This window comes from Corvus moneduloides, chromosome 3, assembly GCF_009650955.1.
Source record: "Corvus moneduloides isolate bCorMon1 chromosome 3, bCorMon1.pri, whole genome shotgun sequence".
In the NCBI taxonomy this organism is placed as follows: Eukaryota; Metazoa; Chordata; class Aves; order Passeriformes; family Corvidae; genus Corvus; species Corvus moneduloides.
Window position 1 is genome coordinate 54,956,676 of NC_045478.1, and position 27,007 is coordinate 54,983,682.

Sequence of the window (27,007 nt, forward strand, 5' to 3'; positions counted from 1 at the left end):
CAGTCCTAGCACATGAAGTCTTATGAATACAAAACAAAAGCAGAATAGTGGACAGAAGGAGAGAAAACTTGTATTCCATTACTCACATCAAATACGTGAATAAGACGTTTGGCAACTACCAATGAACTGATATTGCTTAAACATTAATGCTTCTCCTGTACACTCTAAGACAAAACAAAAAAAAAGGAAAACAAAATTTAAAAACCTCAAAGAAACTGGCAGTTTAAAATGAAGTCTGCCTCTTGAAGGTGCTGAATAATTGTGCTGCACCTTGGAAGGTCACAAAATAAATTGATAGAGGCAGCTGTCATGAACAAATCTCCCCATATTTTGTAGAAATACTGCAAAATGATAGATAGATAGATAGATAGATAGACAAATTTTCTTCAGGTTATATATTTGTTTGGTTTCTTGAGACAAGTGTTGAAAAATCCTGTGTTAGTTCAATTAGGCTGTCATTTACTAAGTTATATTTGAATGATCAGCTCTGCACTTCTAATATATAATTGATATTACATGCCTCTCTATTGTAGTATTACCCATTTGAACAAAAAGAGAGAGATACAGATTAGTCTCGAATTTAAATGTCAGATTTATCAACTGTTTCCTGAAATGCAGATATTCTGGTATGACTGAGTACTCACTAGGTCACTCAACGCTGTGTCAGGGAATGGGAAGAATTTATTTGTGATCCTCTCTCATGTGTAACATTTTTATTCATAGGCACCATACTTGTAATCTGGTTTTGTCTTGGACTGAACTAATGAATTAAGTTTAACTCAGCTGAGAGTGGAATTGTTAATTCTGTGTTTCTCTCTTCGTCCCTACAGTATGCTGTCTGGCTGGTCCTTTGGGTTACATGGAATGTATTTGTTATCTGCTTCTATTTGGAGGCTGGAGACCTTTCAAAGGTAATTTGCCACTGGATAGATTTAAGCCATCAACTCTTTGTTAACATGCCACAGGCTGTGCTCTGTTTTACTCATTCTTTTAGTGTTACCAGAATGAACATTAAAGTATGATGGAAATTTGGAGTATTCTGGGTATGCTAGAAACTTTTAAACCAGACAGTAATGAGCATATACATTCTGATGCCCACAACAATAATTGTATATATGTTTTAAAAGAAAATTACCTCTTTTTGTCCCCGTCAGTAGTCCTGCAATGCAAATTTCACCAGTGTGAGAGGCATTAATTAATGATTTAATGAATAAAAAACATTGCCATCTCAGGGGCAAACAAATATTTTTTGTACCATTTAGCTTGCTGTTACTTAGCTGTATTCCTTTCAGGGGTCTTATAGATAGTATAATAATTGTAAAAGAAGGGGTCTTTCAGTAAATTAGGATGTAAACTGAGGTGTCAGAAGAGATAGCCATTTGGCTTCATCAGTATTTCTTAAGTTTGTGCTTCTGGTAGGATTGTTATACAATACTTATACACAGTAAAATACTTATACACAGTAAAAATCCATAGGAAAAATATATTTTTCTAAAAATGACATATTTATAGAGTTTTATTGACAGTGTGACAACGCATAAAGTGGCAGTTGGTAATGGCCTCAAAGCAACATTTCAAACCAAAACTCCTACTTTCTAAGGTGCTCCCAGAAAGGTGGCAGTTTGTGGGATAAAAGATTAGCAGTGGCCACAAATTTTTTGTTAGGGTAATATGCTTCAATTAAGTCTAGATATTGCTGAATTATGCTCACAGTGCTGTCTGTGAACTGACCATCAAGGAGAATCCCTCGTGTCAAACACATCACATTCTCTTCTTGACTCAGATTTTAATTTTTGTTCTTGATTATCAGGAGTTTAGCCCAACTGTAAATTACAGATATAATCCTCTGATCCTTTGTGAGTTACTGATATCTTATTATGCAGAAGGTTAAACACAATTACAGGAAGAATAAATGAGGCAGAGATACTTCCTTACCCGTTGTTTTTTTCAAATCACCCCCGAAGTACAAAATCTACTAGAGACAAGGTATATCATCCCCATGTATTCTGTTTCTTCAAAAGATGCTGACTTCAAAAAGATCAGAATTTCATTTCCTCAGGGTGTAAACTAATTTTCTGCAGGTAAAACATTACACTTTCCTAGTTTTATACTTTCAGACAGGCCCAATCTTATTAAAAGCTTGGCAAAAACATAGCAAATAAAAGAATTGCATATGTTATCTTTTATTTGGTCAAAAGCCTTTCTTTGTTGCCAGAACTAGTATATATAACAAACCCAACACCTGTTGTACAATTAAACTCAACCCAATCCACCCTCTTTCCACCTGCTTGTTTCAGCCACCTGCATTCCTAAACTTGTAAATGTTGGGATGCTTATCTTGCCTGGGGAAGCGAATGGAGGTGGGAAAAAATGGAGAAAGGAGAATTAGCTGTTTGAGCACTGGATATAAAAGCAGCGTAAGAACGCCAGTAAGTGCTAGTTGGAATAAAAATGGGCCACAAACACTATATAAACCTTGAAATTATTTTTTTCTGAAGTCCAGAAATCATCATCTAGAGTGTTTCCCAGTCAACCATAGGGTTTAAGTCTATATTTGAGAACAGTTTAATTTTTTATTTGGTCTTTAGAGGTATTATTTGTTCCAATGATATGATCTGCCTTGAAATACCCAGTAGAGTATATTCCTTCCACTTCAATTGGCTTTCAGAGCACTAGAATTGGTAAAGACAAGGAGAAAAGGAAAAGATCCCAGAAAATGGATTTGAATAGAACCTTGAGAAAAGCTCTGGGTCTGAAATGGTTCTAAATAAAGGATAAAAAACAACCTTTAGGCAAGTACCAGAGGGATGCCTCTGAGGTTATAAACCATGAGGAGAGGATTCTGTGCAGCATGGCTTTAAGAATTGATAGGGTAAAATTACAGCCTAATAATAGTTCAGATGGGTATAGTTTATTTTTATATGTATCACTTATAGCTTGCTATCAAATAAAATTAAAATAAGGCACTTTTTTTTCCAAAGTTTTGAGAAAGCTTTTATTCTATGTGTACGTACAATTTTTTCATCATCATCTGCTGAGACAATGGAGAGGACATATTTCAATTGTTAATATACTTATTTTAGTTGTGGGGGTGGAGGTCATGGCATTTTTACAGCTTCTCCTTATTATACTAAAATAGGCCTGTAAAGACTCAAAAATTTTTAGAAAAATGAGATAATCATCTCTGAAGACAATGGGCAGATTTAAGGACTATTGGTGAACATCCATGGAAATCTGTTTGCATTATACACCTTTACAATCATAGCTATCTTGTGGAAAATGTCATCACACTAAGTATTTTCTGTCCTTGAGGCACAGTTATCTTTGCTGAAGCTCTTTCACAGCAACCTGGAATATTTAGGGCTTTGTACAGAAGGTTTGTAACAAAGAGGATGTACAATCACTTGTTCTTAACCTTGATTTTTATGTGGATCCCTGAATGAATGCTTAGAAAATCCACTTCTCAGGCTTACTTTTCAGTACTATTCTTCAAAAATATTTCATTAGTCTGGGTGTTGTTTTGCTTGCTAGTGGGTGTCATACTCACTATAAGTAGGACTTCAAGGTTTCAGGACTGGTAATATTTGTTTTGGCCTGTGGCTAAGCAAATGTAGCAAATGAAAAGCATAACCTCTGATCTTGAATGAGGCACATCTGAAGTACACTAGTGAAACAAAAAAAAGAAAACATAATAGAAAGCATTTCTGAGAAAGTGTAATATTTCTGTGATTTTTTAAACCCAGGAAAGGACACAAGGAGATAGATTCAGCTATCTCAGAAGAGAAAAAAAATGGTCATGTGATTAAGAACAGCACTCTTGATTCAAGGCATTTGAGAGCTTCCCCGAATGATGTCTAATGATTCCACAAGCAGAAAATAAGCAGAAAGTAAGCAGAATAAGAACTGTCATACTCCCATTTTTAGTTTTGAAATGAGTAAACATTTTTTCACTGAAGGAAACCCTTTCCTGAGGTTGCACTGGTCCCATCACAAGCATGGGAGTGGAGACGCTGTCAGTTACTGGAACTCAAGGCAGAGGCTGGGTATGGGGTGCTGAACAAGGGGGACCAGCTGGGGCTCAGGGTCCAAAGCAGCCCTTGCTGCACAGGGTCCCATCCTTTAGTCAGTCCTTCTGGTTCTCTTTGTGTGCAATCCTATTTGTGTGACCAGATCCTAGAGCTCTCCTCTCACTGTTGCCTGGCTGAGCTCCATAATCACTTCACTGTAGTCCCCAGAGTACCATGTGAATATGACCAAGAGTACACTTCTGAAAAGCTCATTTTAACTGTCAAAATTTACTTAGTTTCTATTTGTGTGACATTCTTGACATCTTCCTTATTTAAACCTAATAAGATGCAAAAGTTACATTAAACTTTTAATTTAAATCATGAGGTTGTACTTTTATTTTTTTTTACTTTCAAACGTCTAATTTGTGTCGAACACTCCAGTGTCAAGAAATGCCAGAATTAAAATTGCTTGACTAAGCATTATTTAGCTCTCTTGTACATTCATTTTAACATAGCTTTTAATTATGAAATCACAACTGTATATTTTTCTTTAAACTCTGTACCATAGGCTAATACCACATAGGCTACTTCAGAGACAAAGTTTTGGTAGTTGATGGAGGATGCCATACTGGATCTTACTCCATATACTACAGCAGTCAGAAAAAGCTTAATAACAAATACAAATGTAAATCCTGTACTTCAGTTCTGATCTGAAAACATATAGAATAAGAGTATGAAAAGTAAGGTACAGAACTCTGGCACCTGAGATGTCTAAGCACAGAGGTGATATTGTGTAAATAGATCACTAGGTGTAGTCAAACTGTGGTTCCTCATTATTCATTCTACAGGTCTGAGCAACTGTTCTTAATAAAAATAAAAAGGAGTTTCTATTTGCATTCAAATCATGTTACTTCCTTTCCTATATTGCCCTGTACTGCAACAGGGGGAACATGAAAGAATAAGAAAGATTAAAAAATGCACCTATTGAAATTGAAATTGTTAAATATGATACAAAGAACTGAATGTGCTGTAGTTAAAATGTAAACTAAAGGAAAATATGTCATCAGGTTGTTTTCTGCCAGAAGTTTTAAGGGAAATCAAATGTTTCTGAACACTTTCTCTCCTACCCACTGCAAATAACTGGAAATAGAAGATAACTTAGACTTACAAAATCACAGACTTATTCATGCTGGAAGAGCCCTCTCAAGGTCACTTAATCCAGTCTCCTGCCCAGAGCAGCACCAATTTAGAAGTTCTGTCATGTTGCCCAGAGTTTTAGCCACTCAAGTTTTAGAAGTATTCAAGGATGGAAGTTTCACAACTTCTCTGTTTCTTAACCATTCTCATAGTGAAAAATTTTCTCCTGATATGCTGCTGAAATTTCCTGTGCTACAACCTGTGACATTGCCTCTTGTTCTTTCACTGCGTGCCTCTGAGAAGAGTCATGCTCCACCTTTTCTAACATTCTCTTTATACATTTAAGTGAAATTGAGTTCTTCAGCTTTCTATTTGTTTTTTCTGTAGTTGAATTCCTGTTTCCAACCAGAGATAGTTTGTTGCACCTCACAAGAAGAAAGCTAAATATCTTGTAATAAATAATCAGTTCACTTTTCAGACTTTTGCTTTGCTATGGGAGAAAAATGAAGGGTCTTCCCATATATGTAAAGCTATATAGTATCTTATGGAAAATGTGGAAATCTATCAGCTGTCCATGTTTGGAAGTAGTAACACATTCAGAAAGAATTAGAATCCTTTGGTTCAAAGACAATTCTATTTATGCTAATATTTTAAGTTTCCTGATATTGTATTTAACCAACTACTGAAAATCTTGCATATAAACCTTGCAGTCCAGTCAAATGCTGCAAATGTGTAATTCTCCCTGATGAGGTAAGTGAATCAGGACAGTTAACCAAAACTTGGTGAAGGCTCCCAAGTAACTGCTAGGGAGCAGTAGGAAGACAATATAATGACATTGTTGGGGAATACCGCTGGGGAGAGAGTCAGCTCTGCAAAGCTGGAAAAATGAAGATTTCAGGAGAGAGTTTGCTGCTGTTTTGTTATCTGCAAGTATTGCCCACTCTGTAGATGAGCTGCAAGTTAGTCTGTTTTCCACATCATTAAATCAGAGGAATAAAGACAAATGTAAGAAATCATTTCCAACTGCCAATGTGCATTCTGTTTAAAGTCAGTGTTTACATACTCATGGTCATGGTTCATAGTAAAGTAAAGCCAGAAGGGACTTCAGGATACTGCTGTCAATTCTCCTGCCTCCAGCCAGGCCCAGCCACAAACCAGTACTATGTGAGAGCATCTCATGCAAATGATCTCAAGGAGGAAATGAGCAGTTTAGAAATCCACCTACAAATGATGCTCACGTATTAGCAACTTTTCATCACTGAGAAATTCTCCTTTCCCTTGTTGATCCGAGATGTTAGTCCAGGATTAGCCACATATGGGTGACATTTGTTGGCTGTAGGGCAGCCCACCCTTTCTCTTTTCCTTTTTCATTGGGTGACTCTAATGAGAGGAGGAAGAGGCAGCAATGGTCATAGCACCTCTTGGCAACAAATTAGCACTAGTCCTGCATTGCTGGTGGAAGAAAATGGAAGGGGTGGGAGGAAATGCAGAGCCTATTTTTCCTCCCACGGTTCCCACTTGTCCCTACTATCTTATTCCACAAAATTATAAGGACCAACGAGAAACAGGCACCTTGTCGTAAGTAGTATTTTTCCACTTGAATATCCCAACCTTGGCAAGCACACATCCACCTATGTGTCTGACTTTCATATACCGCTGCTTGGATTGATATCTAGTTGTTCTGAAATCCAGTTTATATCCGTATGCAATTTAACTGCAATAATGCAAATTACTTCAGGATATGATTTGCATAGCTTGTCACTCATGCTGCTTAAAAAACATGATGGCTCTGGGTGCTGAACACTTTATGCAGCTAACACGTTCTGATTTTAAAGGGAGGGCTTGATACATAGGTGAAGCTGAGGAAAGAAGGAAACAAAAGAAATGAGTAATTCATCTTCAGCATAACTCAGTTGTAACAAAGCAATGAACTTGGCGACAAGATTGAACTTACACCAGTTATGTATTCATTCTACATTACTTTTTGTCCATTAGTATAATTGTTATACTGCTTTGATTCCACATTTACTAATTATTTTTGTAAGGCAGTGGTCATTAGCAGTTAAATGTCAATGTCATACATACTCTAATAAAACAACCTGCAGGATGGTTAATTTTGAACATATTACCTTCCTTGTATGTTGTTTTAACAGATGTCCTGTTAAGATAACAGAGAAATTAAATTAGTTTTCAACTCAGAGCATCTGGTTAACTTTGTAGGTAAATGCCTTTGAGCAGTAAATCTGACCAGGGTTTTCAGATAAATAGCTATCAGAATATTTTAAGTAAATGACTTTATTTTTTCACTTCTATTACTTAGGGCACATTTGACATGCTTGAACATATATCTAACAGATGAAAATTGAAAATAGTGCTGGCAACCAGCAGTGTTAGGTTATTCAGGGGGTAGTTTCATGGGTAGATACTATTAAGCATGCTTATGGTTTTAGAAAATTTAGTTCTGCAGCAATTTTTAAACCTCAAGATCTTTACCAGCTGGAAGATAACTGATTATAAAATTTAATCTGTTTAATACTGTAGACATAGCATATGGTGGAATACATTTAGATAAAAGTGGAATTTTTCATCTTTTTAATGGTGAAATAAATTGTGATAGGAAATCATTCAAAGTATAGAAAAATATGAAATATGACTGTATATATTTTGCCAATTGTAACAATTTTATCTTTTTAAATCCTGGGACATATTTTATGTTGAGTTTATGAATAAACATACATTTTCATGTTGATTTATATATATGCTCACTTTTTCCATAATTTAATAGCTTTGCACGGAATACAGGAACACATGAAAATAAATAAGTGTAGTGACAGGTTAGATGAAAATTCCATATGACGATTCACATATGTGTGTGAGTATTGTATAAATATCATATATGTTTTTACATATATATTGAGTGCCTCAATTATACTGTTAAGATTGGTAAGCACACATTTTAGCATGTACCTTAAAGCTGCTTTTATTATAGTTTCGTGGAGGCTTTCCTATATATCTAAAGGCAGTGTCATGGATATTTCTGGAAGTGTTTCAAATGTTACAGCCAAGACATCGCAGAAAAATATCCAAATATATATTTATGAGATTACTCTTTAAAATTTATTAATTATATTGCAGTACCATCTAGTGGCCCCATTTTGATATCAGGGTGCCATTACACTATGAGCCCTAGACACACACATAATGCAAGTAAACCTTATCCTAAATGGTGCATAGCATAGCACCTAAATGGTGCTCAGCATGTGATTCTGTGAGAATTAGAGGTGAAAACCAAAAAATAGTAAACTGCTGTGAGAATCCAAAACAGTGTTATGTCTTTGGAATTCTTCATGAAGTCTGGATTTTCACAACTTTCTTGTCCTATTTTCCCCATGTTACTCGTTTCTGTGAGGATTGATAGTCAAGCGACACAAAGCCCTACTTTTGCAGCATTTTGTGGTCCGTTTTGGTAAGGAAAACACTTCTGTATGCTGCAGTGCACCATTGGTAGCATTCACCAGTTGTTTAAGGCACTGGGAGAAAAACTGTAGATTTTGCTTAAGATGAAAGATCAGAAGCTAAATTTATTTCTAGTCAGGCAGATGCTCAGAAGATCAGAGCTACAGAATGCACGTTTGCTATGACAGCTCGTCTGGGGGTTGTCTATGCCTCTCATATACAGTACCTTTGCTATGGCTGTATGAAACAGCTATGGACAAGGACTGAAGGGGATTTACCATAGTTGAAAGTAGGGTAGTCTGCCAGAGCAACCACCCATCTTTTGTGGAAGTATAAAAGCATACAAAAATATGCTCTGCTTTTTAATTTTCACTGTCTTGTGGTGTCAGCCTTGTGTTTTATTATTTATTCCTTTAGGGTACAGATGCAATACTTTAACATTGTCCCTAGCAATTTTTTGTCCTAAATATGGATGCAGTGGCTAGAATATACTTTCCCCATGTTCTGCTTTTCCTCTAAATATAAGTATATTATTGATCTTCTAATTAGAATCTATCAAATAAACTCCATCTTGTGAAACAGGGGTCTAAGAGAAATGTCAAGGTGGCACTAAACCCATACATTTTCTGAGGAGCTTTGTATTACTTGGAATTTCTGAAGGAAGCCATTCTGATCCTTATGTCACTTAAAATTATGCCAGTGGTAATCCAGTAGGTAATAGAAATTCTGTATTGCCTTCAGCATCTTTTTATGTATGAATAAGCATTTATTGAACCTGGGAAAGCAATGTGAGCTGTGAAGTACTCTCCTTTTTTGATCCTGTTTAATATTGAAACCCCATACGCCTGTCTCACCACCGCAATGGTAGCAATGGGCTCACAGGCCGTGCACTGAAAATGGCTGTGATGACTGATCACCTCTTACAGTGGTTCATCATCTTATAGCACTCCATATTTGCAGTTTCCCTTCTGCTGGAAGCTCCCACTCCCATGGTCTGCCACATGAACACTCATGATCTATCTCTGGGCTAAAATACACAGGTGTGTCTTAAGGCACTTTGAGCAGCCACATAAAATATGTTCTTACACAGACACAGCTTTGCAGTGAAGCAGGTGAGTAGCACTAATAGAAAGCTAAGGAGACAGTAATGTGTTTAAACTGTCACAAATATTTCAAAGTGAATGTCTGCCCTAGTCAGAGAGTCATGCTATGCTTTCTGCACTGCAGGAGAATTTGCACTCACTAGATAAATTTCCTTAAACATTTAAACAGGTATTTCAAGAAGCATGTTGCAATGTAACTATTCAAGACAAAACAGAAATTAATTTTTCCTCCTGTAAAACTGCTAACTCAAAACTGTAGAATTATTTTAAATATTAGTAATTTTTTTCATGTAATTTTCTTCCTTTGTCATTCCAATGGAAAGAATGTTTCCAAAACTGGTACTGAAAGGCAGGATCTGTGGTATATGGATAAACGAATTAACTAATGTCAGCTTCAATAACAGTGTAGGACTAGATGATGATTTTTCATTAATTGTCCATAATAAACAGAAAAAATATTCTCTCTCATTGACTTCAGTGTTGTCACATTGCATTTGACAGCACACTCACAGCTGGTTTTATTTTGTTGATTCTGTATGCTCAGAATGAAGCACTAGCTATGAAAAATACTTGATGTCCTTTTCTAATAACCCATTAAACTCAATGATTACCTCAGTGAATTTATCCCCAGAGGATAAGTTTACTCTAGTGTTGTTTTCAAAACTTGCTGCTGCTACTTCAATGATAGTAATTTTAAAGGGCATCCTATCTATTCAGTATGTAGTATGGTTCCACATCCCACTTACCAGACTACCACAAATACCTGTTTGTTAGAAATTGGATTCCGTGCTTTGGGGGTAGGATTTGATTGATTGAGTAACCTTATGAATTGAACTAAAGTGTGTTTTATTGTGGGTTTCACGCTAAAAGCCTGTTCTTCAGCAGGCCACAGTGTAACTCAGGCTATTTTTCTTCCACCCTACAACAGTTGGGTAATTCAGCAATAATGAGGTGATCAGTAATGTGCTGTGTCTAAGTATCTCACTGGTATCTTTAAGCTGCCAATGAATCCTTTTATAGAAAAACTGTTGTTTGCAGTGCAGAGGGAGAATAAGATCAGAGTGCTCGAATCTCCTCTACGGATAATTTGAGATATACCTTGCTACTCAAATGGAAAAATAAAAGGGGTTAGATTTGTCAACCTTTTGACCATATCTTAAAAGTGAAGGGCTCTCCTTTCATAGGGGAGCCTCATAGAAGGGGCCCTTCTGTGACTTCCAATCAGATGCACAAAGCAATTCCTCTCTTTCTCTCTTTTCTTGGCAATTTTATACTTGTCACTCCTCTCTTTTCCTCCCTCAGCTTATTAAAGCTGAACGCTTTTTTTAATCTTGGCTTTGCTCATCTCTGGCACATTGCTTTGGTGCTTAGCACATCCAAAGGTATTCTAGCTTGATTTGGCTAAACCAGCCAGGGGTGTTTTTATTTGGGAGCACAGGGAAACACTGTGTTTGCATGCATGTTCATTTAGGTATTTCTCTTTAATCGTCATTTACAAAGTACACTAATTGTTGTTGTTCTTGACAGCCCATTGTAACCAAAGGCACTTGATTCACTGTGTCCCACTAATGCTCTTAAATCACAAGACATTTGTCCTGCAGCTGCAGTGATGGAGATTGATTTGCATTAGGTGGAGAAGTTAAGCAGTTGGAACATACTTATCTTAAAGTTTGACTTAAAGACATCTTTTTTCCTCATTGGAATGCCAATATGAAGTCTATATAGGCATATTTGTTCTTTCATACACTGTGTATGATATCATAATATAAATTGTAGCAAAACATTGTTAAATATATTGCTGTATAAGCTAAGTAAAATACAGCATAAAAACTACTTGCACAAGTATTCACAAAAGAATGATGTAAAAATTGATACTGAGGGTTGTGTAAATATTATCTGTGAGTATCATCATCTACCCGGTTGCACTTAATCCTAGGTGTTCAAATGGCCATGTAAGAAACACTGCCAAGGGCAATACTGAAAGAGATTCCTCCACTGGAAAAGCTTTTCCTTAAGCCTAGGGAACTAACCACTCGCTTTATTGAAAAACAGACCTGTACATGTATACATATATACATACATATTTCCACTGCTGTTAAAGTATTTCAATTACAAAACTAGTTCCAACTCAGCACAAGGATATACAACATAGCGTAATGTGCATAGAATCAGAAATCTTTGGTCCTTCTAATTGTGCATTTCTCACGGTTGACAAACAATGATGGGGTAAAAAGCATGAGATGTATCCTAAAACTACAACTGCTGGCTGTTTTGTTGCCTTCCTGAATTCTATGGTTTTAATTTTTAATAAAGGAAAAAGTCAGAAGCTCAGGCAGCTGTTTGGAAGAAGAGGCTACAGGAGAGCTTAGTAACAACAGACTATGATACTATATAATTATGTTTTTTTCTCTTCATTAGCATATACAACCTGCTACAGGAATGAGAATATAATGATAATTGCCAGACTCTTGGGTTTTCACACTTGGAAATAGTGTGAAGTACAAATCTAAAGTAATAGGGATTCCTTCAAGAAATGTCTCTGTCTGCACAGTGAAAGCAAGAGGTTTTAGCAGTCTGTGGAGATTTAATTTTGATGTTAAATTTCTGGCAAAACTTCTCTAGTAGACAATAGCATTTATTCTCATTCTGGTCTCAAATTAAAGATGAGTGTAACACTCGTTCTGTAACTTGCCACTAAAGGATGTTTGTCTGTGTCACAGCATGTAGCATTAATGATAGATTCTGCAGAGAAGAGTTTGTCTGTATGAAAAGTCACTGAAGACTAAAGTTTATTGAAATAGCTTACATGGAAAATTTCTTTGATTCCTGTTCACATTCTGTTTAGCTTTAGGCAATATTTTCATTTTTTCACAAGCACAGTAATGTCTTTGTTAAAAAGAATTTATAAAAAATAATATCTTTTTTTTTACACTGATGTCACTGTGTGCTGTATAAGACAGTTCTCCTTTGTTTCCTTTCATAAAGAATCACAGTTTCAAAGTTGGTAAGTGTCAAGTAACATCTCATAGAGGCAGTGCAAAATACTAGAAGAGTAGGTGGCAAACTTCTAATAAATAGAGTGTTTTGTCACATATAACGTAGGTCTTTGGTAATCCTAATCCTAAGAATTATTTTCAAATAGTCAAATAATCTTCCTTCTCAGCAGGACATGTCCTGGTGTGCTGCTGTCCTCCCATGCCCATACGACATGCCCCTTTCCCATGTGTAATTCTTCAGTCTCTCTTACTCCTTTTTGCACTTCCCCTGTTTTCCTGGACACCTGCCTGATGCAGGTGGTGCTGGGCTGAAACATTCTTTGGAGATCCCTGCCTAGACTGCCAGCATAGCTCAGAGGAGATACCTGTCTTCCAGTCATCTGAAGTTAAATGAGCTGAATCCAACCCTAAGTGCTTATCACCCACTGAATTCATGGTACTTAGGCACTAACGGGACACCTTCCTTTAACTCTGAGCTCCTAATATATTTAAAAATCTGGTGGCATGGAGCCTAAATTGCATTTAAATAGGAATTTGAGTGTTTAGTCTGTAAGTAATTTCTGAAAATGAGGTTTGAGTTCTAACAAAACATCCTCATCCTTTCTTGAAAATCCTGCATTAATTGATTTGTCTTCAAGAAAAGGAGAAAGAATGGCAACGGTGAGTTTTCATTTATAGACCTACTGAAAAACTGCTTCTTGTTTTCAATTTAAGTTACATAGTTTATTTTATTCTCCTCCTTCATTGATTATAATTTTGTTTCAGAGTAAGGCAGTGATGCTGTGTGTGAAATAAATTAAAGACCTGCCTACTGTGTCTATGAAACAATGGGAATCAGCTTTGAAAACCTAATAGAAAACATCATACTGACATGCAAATGAACAATAAGCTTTCAGTTCAGAACATGGAATAGCTGAATTTCAAAAACTGAAATCCTTAAAAAGGCAAATGAAGTAAACTGCATGCTTCAAAGCAAAGAGCAATGTCAAGAATTTGCAGCTCTGTATTGATTGGTACTATAGAAGACACTTATAACAAGAAAAATGGAAAGACTGCATGAAAAATTCAAAGCAAAAGATCTGATATGAAGATTTCCAATACTGAGGAAGGGATATATATTCAGCCTACTGAAAAATTTAAGGCTAAATTTTTATTAATGGCTATTTCTTTTCTATAGTATTTCCTTTGTGGTGGGCTACATGGTACATGTTACATCAGGTAACATGGAGAAAGAGGCAAACTTCTGAATATGTAAGTCCTTGAGTGGATAAATATTTTACTTTTTTAGAATTAAATATCAAACTGCAGGAATGTGGAACTCCTGTATTTTTATACAGGGAAAGTCACATGGAACTATGTTAAGTATAAACTCCTTTGGGATTATTTAGTTTACCATTAGAATGAAAAAAAAAAAAAACAACAAATAGATAACTAAATGGCATATTCATGTGTTGTTGATATGTTTAGAAAAAACACCTATGAGCCCACAGTGTCCTGTCTCTTTTTCTCCTCCATTAAGGTGATATTAAAGTGCCCAAAATAGAATTATAGAAACATGAAGATGGAAGACATCTGCTTATAATATCTGTAATATTTCTTGAATGTGGAAATGTATAATGATATTTAACCTTTCTTTAACATTTTGTGAACTAAGTGTTTTCTTATAAACTAATAAAATTAACTGTATATCTTTACTAAGTAACCTGGTTTTGCATGCATGTAGTCCTTCCTAGTATACAACCAAAATGATTTTACTGACTATCTTGGACTTTTCCAGAATAAGCAGAACAAACATTCCCTTTATTTCACCATCTATATGTTAAAAGATATTTATCATGCCGATTCTTCATTTTTCTTCTCTTCTCTTGACAAGGTCGATATTTTTCTTTCACATTTTCTTATTGCTCATATTTTCTCCGTCTTTTATTCTTACTGTAGTTCTCTGGATTCTTCCCATATACTCTGCAGTCTTTTTAGTATGAAGTATTAAAAAAAAAAAAAAAAAAGACTATTTCAGTTACTACTTCACCAGCACCAAGTAAAGCTGACCTATAGGACCTTTAGGATTTTATTATAAAACTGCCATTAAGCCTTACTGAATGAGATTTTTCTGGGTTTTGCCCAATGCTACAGTTCTGGTTTTCATTTCTGAGTCACTATTACAATCTCCTGCAGTTCTCTTTGCCATATTTTACTACCTTTCAAAATGTTACTTACTCTCATTCTGTCTGATTCCTCCTGCCTACAGGAAGCACTTTGCTCTTTCCTTTATTTAATTCACCTTGTTGTTCTTCAGTTTGCCAAGATTATTTGGATTGCAAATCTGCCCTCTGCAGTGCTTGCTATTCTTTTTCTGCACAATATAGTGTTAAATTCTATCACCCAAATCATTAATGAAAATAGTAATTGAGTTGAATATGGAGTAGACACCCACCTTCCCCTTCAAACCTTTTCTCAGTTTGACACCCAAACACTGGTGAATACTTTTGTTGTGAACAGTTTTTAAACCAGCTATGGAAGTTGTTCTGGTGATTTACATGCACTATGCACTTTCTTGGTATATAAGGGACATCACACATCAATGTCATAAACTGGAATAAATTATGTCCTGTCTACTGTTCTGCCTATCCAAAGCCACCACAGCCAACTTGTCACAGAAGGACATGATTTTAGTATGAATTGCACTCAAAAACGCATATTTATTTTTATTTTTTTAATAATAAAATAAATATTTTCGTATTTATTTTACTATTTCATAGGTGCACAGGGATTGATGGATTAACAATTTTGTTACAGAACCTCAGGATCAATTACCAATTCACTATTCTAAAACAGTAAAAACAATGACTGTCTTTCTGATACTCTGCAGTTGCTCAATTAGCTTTTTCTTTTTTTTAATTAGTTCTGCTTTTTTTTTCTTTTTTTTTTTTTTTTTAATTTAGTCAGAAACTTCAGGTGAGATCATGTCCCTATTGAAGTCAATACATGGGGATTTTTTTATTCTCTTTACTACAATGAGGCCAGGAACTGACATAGACCTTCAAGGGCTTCTCAAAGTGTCAAGTTTCATCCCTAAAAAGCATGCAGATGTCTTGAGAATTCTGCACATCAAAAACAATTCCGTAATAGAAGAGTTTATTTTCATTGATATGGAAATCATGTTATGGAGCATGCATCATGAAAGCATTCAGTGTGTAAACTGACACCATGTAAGGCATGCATAGATAATTTCCACCCTCACCAAAATGTTGCTAATTTAGATTTAGTGAAAAAGATTTACTTATCATCACAAAACACAGATAGACATATGAGTAATAGTGTGAGTTCTGTTTTGGTTTTTTGCTTTCATATTTCAATGCAATTGGAATATAAAAGATGTGCAAATCTTAGGGGATCTGAATATGTACATGAAGAAGTAAACATTTATTAATCTATTAAATATCATCTGCTCACCAAATAAGCCAGTTATTTAACTGTGGAACAGGAACATGACTTGTAGTTCAAATCACTTTACTGAACCTTGGGAGATTTAAGTCCACTTTTCAGCTCTGACTCAGATTTCTTGCAAATCACAGCTTTTACCTCAGATTTTGCTGTCAGTTCTTGCTACTGTAAAACAAAGATGCTTGCAGCTACGTGCACGAGAAGGACATCACCATAGAGAGGTTAAATTAGTATTCCTCAAGTGCTTCACAGTATTAGTGGAGACATCCCACTCTGCTGGTTCACCACATCTAGTTCTGTTCGCATTGTGGAATTACTTGAAGCCTGGGTCATAGAAACATGTCCCATTAAGTTTTCCTGTATGAATTTTTCCCTTCCTCAGTACATCTTCAGCCTACTGCTCATGAAACAACTAGCCAACAATATAGTTAGTATTTCTTGTCCTAATGAAAAGATAACTTTGATTATCATATTTGCATATTCAAATTATTTATTGAACTTTATGGGAAAAAATCTTTTTTTAGAAACTGTTCACCAAATGACTGACAGTATGGTCCAATTTCTTTTTTTTTTTACTGATTTGATTATTATAACTGGATTAGGTGAGTCTATTTGGCATATTGGGTTTACAAGCATGACAGTCACGAAACAATATTGGCAGTAAATATGTGGCAGGGTCCTTGTAATGGTTTTTAATCTTTTGCCTGGGAAATTTTTGCCTGGGCAAAACTTTTGGATGATCAGATCTGGAAAACAGACTCAGAGAACAGACCAACATATCAGTGTGTTTTGTATTAAGTACACGCAGGTGTAACAGTACCATTTTTACTTGTTACACTTGTGTTTGATGTTATAGAAGTGATATGAACAATATTTTTTTGGAAACAGTATGCTTATCCACTTAAGTAAAGATAAAAACTGGTTCACAATGCAGTCTTCTGGGTTAAATGAATCTTTATATCTATGTTTCATTTCTTTTTCTGTGGCACAAAGAAAATGGGAAAAAAAGAGGACGATAAACTGAACAAGATTCTTTTAGAATTTCATTGACAATTGCATAAAGGTATTAAATTATATTTACTTTAGGGATTATGCAAGCTAAACATTTTTACAATATTCTAAGTTCCTAAAACAAATATTCTGTCTTAAATCATGAAGATCAACAGCAATCAATTCAAATGAATACTGATTCACTGAAAGTTTCTGTTTGTTATTTTTTAAGGTGTCATATTTTCCTGTGGAAAAGGTGATTTTCCCTGATAAATACTATGGAAAATCATTTTGAGTAAAGAAAGTTTAGCAGTCATTTCTATGGTGGGAAGTGAAGTACAGCTGATTTTTTTTTTATAAGAATCTCAGGGGGAAAAAATTCTGAGTTATATTTAGGCATAACTTTGTATTTTGAAGTATTGGAAATAAATTTGTAAAAAACCGATATAGAAATTGCATCATCTGTAGCTGAACCATAGCAGTAACTGAAGGCAGAGGTATGAACAATCATTTTTAGATTGAAGAAGAAGTGAGGCATCATCAGAAAAAGAATTTAGATATGCAGAAATGTTTAAATCCTCCTGGGCATCTACCTTAATACAGAGGCCAATGCCTCTCTACAAAAACATGATGGGACCTTTAGCAATCACAAACACTTAAGCGTTAGACAATTCATCAGAACTATCAGTAGAGGGAAATCTATCCGAAAATTGATTATTTTTCAGCCCAGTGTGGCCTCCACCCACAGCTACTCCTCTAGGAGACCTGGGGGTTTTTCGTGGGAAAAAACACATAGGGAGTAATGTCATTTCAGTGGTGCAAGTGATATAGACAGAAAGCCGGAGATTTTGCTGTAATGTTCTCCAAGTAAAATTTTCCTTATTTCCTTTTTTACTTATTTCTTAAATTCAAGTGTTATTTGATAATCAATAAGCAGATAGGATACAAAAAATAGGAAACAGAGAGAATTTCCACAAGGGAAGAACTGGCCAATGTATCCTAGCAAGATTTGTGCTAACCTTTTCTCCAGCAGAATATTCAGCACTGGTTAAGCAAAAATGATGACTAAAATAAGGTGACAGAAATACTTGAGTATATAAAGAACTTCAGGCCTGCCAAAGTTAAGAGTCTAGGTAGAATTGCAGAGCAATCTCACAGTCCTTATATTTTGCAAAGTTGCTGATAGGACAAGTTGGCCCTGATGATAAATACCTCTAAATTACCTGTTACTACTTATGAAGTAGATCTATCATGTGACTAGTTCTTTGAAATCATCAATTCAACACTGAAAAAACAATGTTAAAACTTGCTAGGAAAGGAACAGACCACCAGGCAAGTAATGCCATACTGCTGACTTAAACCACAGCAAACTGCAGTATTACCTAATGCTGTGAGTTCTGTTCATTTGTAACAGAAATAATGTATGAAATTAAGAAGGAATGGGGATGCTAGATTGGTTTAATGATGGATGAATAACTGTCACAACTTCTTGGAGTAAGGAATATTTTCCTGGAGTATCTTTTTTACGCTTACAATATCAGGGCTATAGTTTCAGCTTCGGCTATGGTTCCCATTTGTTTTGATTTTCAGGAAATAGGATGTGTTTTGATTTGTTGATTGTAAATATTGTCCTCTTAAAATAGCAATAAAAAAATCCATCATAAAAAAATGTAGGGATAAAGACAACTGGACCAAATTATTTAGGAATTTTCTAGTAATTGGATTTTTGTTTGTAGCTGATGAATCACACTGACTGCCTACCCTCCCTCTCCTCTTCTGCTCCAGTAAAGCAGAGAGAAAGACAGTGGTGATAATTCTTCTGGACTGAAATATTTTACACTTGTTCGGTAGGTGATAAATGCTTCATTCCAAGGGGATTAGCACAGTGGAGCTTCACTAAAGGAGTGAGCATTTCACTAAAGGAGTTAGCATGCACGCGAAACAATTGTTGAATGAACAGTAATAACACTTTTTCTGTAGGAACAGCTAATACAGGAGCAACAACCACATGAAGTTAATTCTTTTCTTTTTTTAAATTTTTTTATTATGGTGCAGCTACTCTGTTGTGAACTTGTTTAATTATTGTGGGGATTTTTCTTTCACTAGTTCACACTGATCTTTTCAGTTAAATCTTAACAGATTTAGTAACAAGCATTGCATTTTCTCAGGAAAGGAAGGCAATTTTAGGCAACTTAATGTTTTAAGCCAGATGAAGCATTTGTAATGATCAGCATTACAGCCACCATAAAATGTTAATAAATGCATATCCTAATACATGCAAAGGGTATAATATTCCAAGTGAAACATATCTATTTTTTGTGCATTCCTATCATTTCTTTAAACATTACAGTTTCATTAAAACCTGTCATTGAAAGAACATCTTTTATTTTCGAGAAAGGCAACTGTAAAAGCATTCTGCATTTCGTACCCAAATCTATGCACATTCAAAAATACTGTTGAGAGCATTCAGATTTTTTCTTACCTTAATTAAAATAACGTAATAAGAACTGCATGCTTAAAATGAGAAACTGATTTGATGATTATAAGGTGTTTAAACGCCCTTCTTCCAGATATGTCAAATTTATGCTTAAAAAATTCTGTTGCTTGGAATTTCTTCAGTCTACATAGAATAAAAAGGCAAATAACCTATCCTAACATTGAATCCAAACAATATGAGATTTAAAGTATGATATTAAAAGAGTAAAGTGAAATTGTTTTCTGATTTCTTGATTTTTAAGCACAGAATGTAATCAAAATTCTTATGAACAATGTTAATTTATGGACTTCTATATTTTACTTTGTTTTTCCTGTTCTGTCATGTACTATCCATAGTTATGTCCCAATGCGCAATCAGAAGGCTGCAGTGGAACACCAGGAAAAAAGAAGAACACATTAACCCATCTAATGCTAGATATTTCTACTACCAGATGGTATCATGTGGACGATTTTAAATTGTGAGCTTTATGCTAGAGCTGAGTGCTCCATCTGTGACAGATTAGCTCCCCAAGCTGGAAATACTGCTTCCAGTCCATTTCCCCACTAGAGACTGAATGCATTACCTTTAAAAGAGCTTTGTGCTTTGAGCACAATTATGTTTACTTTAGAGAACCATTGTAAGATAGTGTCCAGTGAGTTGATGTCAACAGATTGAGCCATGCTTGTCTCACTTGAAGATTGTTTGTCTTGGTAGTTGTTATACAGGTTATTGCCATTCACGATATCAGTATTGAAAGTGTTGGGGGGAGGGGGGATTTGCACAATTGTATTTTATTTCCCTTCCTTTTAAAATGTGGTTTATGCAGCTCTGCCTTCAACGACATAGGATTGCAGGCTAACAAAATGGAGCCACCTTGCTGATATGTGATGCAGGAGAGAAGATGAAGGAATGATAGGCCAGAGTGATAGAGAGCATCAGTTTGGATGTGAAATGATTGCTGGGAGTCTTGATATATTTTCCCTTCAATATTGAGATACCTTCCCTTCACCAGTTCCTTTTGCAGGTTTTGTCTCTAATGACTTACAGTGTACAAAGCACTGAGACTATATATACACTGTAGGCTGGTTTAGGAGGAATCTCAATTTATTTTTATGATTTCATGGAAATGTTAAAAAAAACCCCAAAACTAGTGAAGGTAGAATTCTGAAAACATTGACTTGAGTCTTTTCTGTCTTCAGTACCTTGACATTAATTGCACAGCTTAAATGATATGCAATGTGTTTAAAATAAGTACTAAGCTAAGAGAAGAAAATATTAATAAGTCACAGTATTGTATTTTCTGAAGAACAAGTCATTTTTACTATTTGAAAAAAAATACCAGTGTTGACTAATTAGTTCTTGAATTTTATGGTAAAATATTGTAATTTTTTTTAAGCCATCATGTATAAAAAGCCATCGAAAACTGCATTTACAGTGCTTGGTTTATAATAGGTCATTTCATGGCTTTGTTTAGGCTTTCCAATATGCAATACATTATGTTGGCAGAAGATAAAACCATGCCTCCTCTGCTGATTTAGGCTATAACGTTTAAATGCTGCAGTAACTGCAAAAACTGTCTGCTTCTTAGTGGTAATTGTTAGTAATTTGTTGGACTGCTAAAAATCTTTTTGACATATGCAAAATAGAAGAATAAAATTATTGTACACTAATGGTGCAACACTAAAAATATCTAAATATTGTCAGAGAACTGATTTGGTGGTTAACACCAAAATTTTTCTTTTTCATGGAATGTAAGGTCTTAGCACTTTAGACATAAATAATACTTGTGGCAATAAAAATGCTCAGTATTGGAAAGTCCATTGAATATATTTTCATGTAGATGAAATATTATGTGAATTCTTACTTTCAGATTTCTGCTTCTAAAATTGCAATAAATTTTTTAAATGTAGGGTGATATCTCAGCGAAAAGTAGAACTTAATCATCAACCTCAAGAGTGGCGGAAATGTCTGGTGGAATTAGTCAAAGTCTTCTTAAACAAGCCATGTAATAAAGAAGTTTACACATTTTATGTCTGTGCTTAAGACACATTTCTAAGTAGTTCAAATAATTGATATAGGATTCTGGATATGGGTTGGTTGTTTGTGTGAGAATGATGAGGGTTGTGCATGGGGTGACTTGTGCAGTTCACATACTAGCACAGGAAGAATGTAGGGGGCAGGCTGAAGATAATAAAAACTGGTGTATAAAATATTCTGTGCAGAAAAACAAAAATAAAAATAATATTTTTCTTTAACAGGTCTGATACTTTGGGGTATTCCTGTTTTATTGACAAAATTGGGGTATGTTCTTTTGTTGTTGCCTCATTACACTGTTGGTACAAATAGAGGAACAGGTAGAGGGGGTTTAAGTATTTTCTTTGTCTAATCATTGGCATTATTTAGTGAATTATACTTTTAAAATTCTGGGAACATTATTAGACACCAGTCTGGAGACACATTTACTGGCAATTGGGACCTGTAAAGAACATAAATTACCTCAACAAATCTTTGCCTGGGTAGTGGCATGATAAAAGAAGGCACTATTTCTCTTCAGATTCTGTACTGAATTTTGTGCTCCTTTATTCTTTTATATAGAAAAAAATTAGAAAAATTGAAATTGGAGCCATGTATTCAGTCTTTTGTAGTTCTAGGATTGCATCTTGAGAGTTGTCATAGATATGTACAGATCTGTTGTAGCACATCTTTTTGTTGAAATACTTTAGTGTTCTCTTTTTACCTTGAGGACCATAGAAAACAGTGAAGCTTGTGTAAGAATATGAGGTAAAGGTTTTACTGATGAGGACAAAGTTGTGATTATTAAGAAAGTTCATTAAAAACCACTTTTTTCTTCTTATACTTTTCAAAGGTTGCAGGCTTAAATTTGAATTGAGAATATTCTCAGTAATTATAATGTAATAAGTGTAACAATACTGCAAGCAGTCACCTGCTTTTGAAAATTTTAATATGTGAAAAGAAAGGAAGTTAAGGAAAAAAGAGAGTTGAAAAGTATTACAAGATATCTTGGATGCTGCATAATAAGAGCTATAAAATTATTTTAAATGGGAGGGAAATAGATTTTTATTGTTACTGTGAAGATAATATATTTAAGTAACCCAGTTTAAAAATAATGTGACTTGTCTTAACAAAAATATTATATTTATGGATTTGTGGTGCTTTTTTAATGGGCAAATCTTTTCATTTGGCCCTGCTTTGCATCATCAGAAATATTGTCTGTCAGAAAAAGTCATTGGAATGGTAACTCCTACTGAGAAAGAAAATAGACCCATATTTTGTGGAGAAATAGTAAAAAGGTCAAACGTATTTCTTGAAATGTTGGGGAAATTTTGCTTTTACACTTGCTATGTACTCTTCTGTTTAAAATTACATACTTGTAAGCAGAGATGTAAGTAATCCATTTTAAGACTGTGAGAGCCTGTTATGATCCTCTAGTTTGATCTTTTGAATAACACAGTGCTTTGAATTTCACTGAGTAATTTTTCACATTCTGATGGAACTTCCCTTATCTTATAGAAAGAAACTCATTGTAGTCTAAAAAGATTTAAAGTGATGGAAAATCCATTGTTCTCTGTTTTACTGAGTAGGTATCTCTGGGGTTAAAACAGTGCTCCTATCTCATCTGAATTTATTTAGCTTCTACTTTCATCCTGTGCATCTTGTTATACCTTTGTCTGCTAAACTCAGTGTCTTGTCAGAAATTTTCTGTTCATATTAATATTGTCTTCCTCCTTGTACCACTTGTCCTGTATCATCTCTACCAAGTTTCAGCTATAAAATTACTGCTATTAAACCACAAATCTAAGTTATATAGATAAAAATACTTAAATTTCTCATGGTAATTCAGACTTCCCTGATCCAGAATAAATTTTTAAGCTCTTCACAGAACTCTTTTTGGTTTTTTCCATTTCCAGTTGAAAGTGAGACTTGAGAGCTGTTTCCCCATAATGGTCTCAGCAATGTAAAGAACAGGGTAAATAAAAATTCGAGTTCAAACATACACATCCTACATATATGCTCAGGGATTTCTATTCTCTTCTTCATGATCTGATTCTGGGAATTCTAGTTCATTGACCTCAAGGTCTTTCCTGAGAATGATTTTCCTTCTCTCTGTATTGGAGAAAGATGGATTCCGTGGATGGACTGTTAGACGGATAAGAAAATGGTTGGATGTTGCATCCGGAGGGTAGTGATCAATGGCTCAGATTCCAAATGGACATCACTGACAAGTGGTGTCCCTCAGGGGCCTATATTGGGACCAGTGCTAATTAATATCTTTATCAAGGACATAGATGAAGGGATTGACTGCAACCTCAACAAATTTCCAGATGACACCAGCAGAGCAGTGTTGTTGACACACCTGAAGGACAGGATGCCATCCAGAGGGACCTGGACACTCTCAAGAAGTGGGTCCTTGGGAATCTCATTGTTTAACAAGACCAAGTGCAAGGTGCTGCACCTGGGTTGAGGCAACCCTGGGTATCAACACAGGCTGGGGGACGAGCAGATGGAGAGCAGCCCTGCTGAGAAGTACTTGGGGATACTGATGGATGAGAAGCTAGACATGAGCTGGCTATGTGTGCTCTCAGCCCAGAAAACCAGTGCTGTCCTGGGCTGCATCCAAAGCAGCATGGCCAGCAGGATGAGGGAGGGGTTTCTGCCCTTCTGCTCTGGTGAGACCCCACCTGCAGTGCTGCATCCAGCTCTGGGGTCCCAGCACAGGAAGAACATGGACCTGTTGGAGCGAGTTCACAGTAGCGACACCAAGTTGATTAGAGGGATGGAGCACCTCTCCTATGAGGAAAAGCTGAGTGAATTGTGTTTGTTCAGCCTGGAAAAGAGATGGCTTTGGTATGACTATATAGCAGCCATCCAGTTCCTGAGGGGAGCCTACAAGAAAGATGGGATAGACTATTTACAAGAGCATGTAGTGACAGGAAAACGGGGAATGGTTTCAAACTGAAAGAGCACAGGTTAAATTCAATTTTAGGAAGAAATTCTTTTCTGTGAGGGTGATGAGACACTGAAACATGGGTCCTAGAGAGGTTGTGGATGCCTCGTCCCGGGAAGTGTTCAAGGTCAGGGTGGATGGAGATCTGAGCAATCTGTGGAAGCAGTCTAGAAGAAGGTGTCACTGCCCATGGGAGAGTTACTGGAACTGGGTGATCTTTAAGGTCCCTTCCAACTCCAACCATTCGATGACTTATGATTCTATGGTTCCAAAATTCAGGCATCCATCAGAAAATCTGTGATGTGTGTTCCTTCTTCCTCATTCTAAGATATTAAAATGTATTATTTTGAAAATCAGCTTTACTCTGTAATGCAGGTATATGTGTAACAATGTCTACTCCTTCTGAGGATTCATCATTCCACCATTTTTTTTATCACAGCGAATTTTTGCTAACATGAATGTGCAAATTCTGGAATAATAAACATTATATAGATCAAGATCTTTGTGCAAGCCCCACTAAAAATTTCTTTTTACATCATGGTTCCCAAGTAACAGCTGTTTTCTGAGATTAGCCAGGGAACAAGTTTTTCAAAGGATTATTATGTGCTACAGGGAATTTTGTGTAGTGCTAATTTTTAATCTGAGTGTTGTGCAGACAACTGCCCTTATAGAAGTCATATTATGTCAACACACTTTCCTCTATGAACTGAACTTGTCGCCTCATCAAAAGTTCTGATGAGATCTGTTTTCCATAAAGCCATGCTGATTGGCACTAATTATTCCCCCATCCTTTATTTCTTTAGTACTTTTATGTTGCATCAGCTTTTCTGCAACTTTCTTGAGAACAGAAGTTCATCTAAGCAGACTATAATTATTTGGGTCATCTCATCTACCCTTTACAAAATATACTACAATAGACAATTATGGCTCTTTTTCCTTTCCATTATGTTTTACAAATATAGCCTAAGATCTCCATACAGAATGGAAAGTACAGTTTTGTGTAGTATGTCCTTAAAAAGGACTGGGATTGCAGGCCATGGAACAACCTGTCCAACGCAGGGCAGAACACCTGCAATATATATGCAAAGGCTGAATATCACTTACTTTCCTCATGGCAGAGTGCATACTGATGATGCTACTGGAAAGGTTACAGCCCCCTTAAACTCTTCTCTGCTCTATTAAGTTGTTCCATATCTCAGATAGTCCCTTTCAGTGGTATGTTTGCAAAGCCTTTGTCATAGTTCAGTATCACTGCCTTGTCTGCTATGCCAGGATATCACAGAATGCATGTCCCAGAGACACCATGAAGATGGATCAAAATGACTACACAGCATGTGTTGCTTTCAATGATGATGGTTCAGACAGATTTATTTGTATTTAGAAAATAGAATATTTATCAATTATGGATCTATAGTTCTCAATTTCATGATCTTTATGTAGTTATAATCTCAGGGCCAGATGCTCAACCAGGCTAAAGCAGTGTCAAGAGGCAATGCTCTTTTAAATGCTGTGATGTCACTGTGATTTCTACAGCATCTGAGCTGTAGACATCTTTATTCTGCAATGGCATTAACACAGTATGTTGCTTTTACTTCTGTAGAATAGTTACAAGAGTGGCATGGCATTACCAAAAACCTTTCTGATGTCTTTAAGTATTTAGTACGAATTTGGACTGTTTCCAGCTTTTTCAGATTAATACATCAAAAGTGTCTGAAGTCATACCAAAGAATAAAACCCAGAAAAGTAGCACAATCAGAAAAAGAACACTTTGGAAAAAAAAAATCTAATATTTTCAAGCCTGCTCTTGCCCTTTCAGAGGTGCACTTTTAGGAAAAAAGCTTAATTTTTCCACTTTAAAAACCCAGTCTTCTCTTGTGCAATAAATGAGGTTGGCATATACAAAGGAAGTAGCTATGATTTGTAGTGTTATTTTACTAGCTAATCAGACACACATTTTGTTGCCATTTCGATCTTGGAAAATAATTGGAGGACTGAGTGTTTTTGAAGTGTGCCAGCAAAAACTAGTATGTTGGAAGTCCTTTTATTTTGAGGTGGCACTGCAATCCATCAAGCATCAGCAAAATTCTAGAGGGATTGAAAATACAGTAAAATAACCCTGGTTGCTGTGTGGAAGAAAAAAAATGTAAACAAAATCTATTTGATTATACATATTTATAAAAAGTGTATTAAAATGTATAAGAAGCATAAATAAATTTTGGAGAAAGTAAAATATGATCTGCATACTATGCCACAGTTGAGGATTCATAGCAGATGTCACCTTGAGCAGCTGCTAACAAATGTTCATGCACATGTACATGTACAAAGCCTAATCAAGATATTTTTGCAGACAAAAACACTGCCAATTAAAACTTTTCTTTGCAGTTATATGAAATAACATGGAATAGCATGTATTTTCTTGTGTAGTTCACATT

General features: G+C 35.5%; 1 protein-coding gene across 2 annotated transcripts in view; it reads left to right on the forward strand.

Moving 5' to 3' along the window:
* NKAIN2 (sodium/potassium transporting ATPase interacting 2) overlaps positions 1–27,007 on the forward strand; it is a 533,209-nt gene that overhangs the window by 278,207 nt on the left and 227,995 nt on the right. For both annotated transcript variants that reach the window (XR_004238721.1, XM_032101601.1), the window contains exon 3: positions 831–911. Coding sequence is in view for 1 of the 2 variants with exons in the window: in XM_032101601.1 (XP_031957492.1) it covers positions 831–911 (81 nt within the window). In the remaining variant the exon portion in view is untranslated. The remainder of the gene's footprint in view (positions 1–830; positions 912–27,007) is intronic.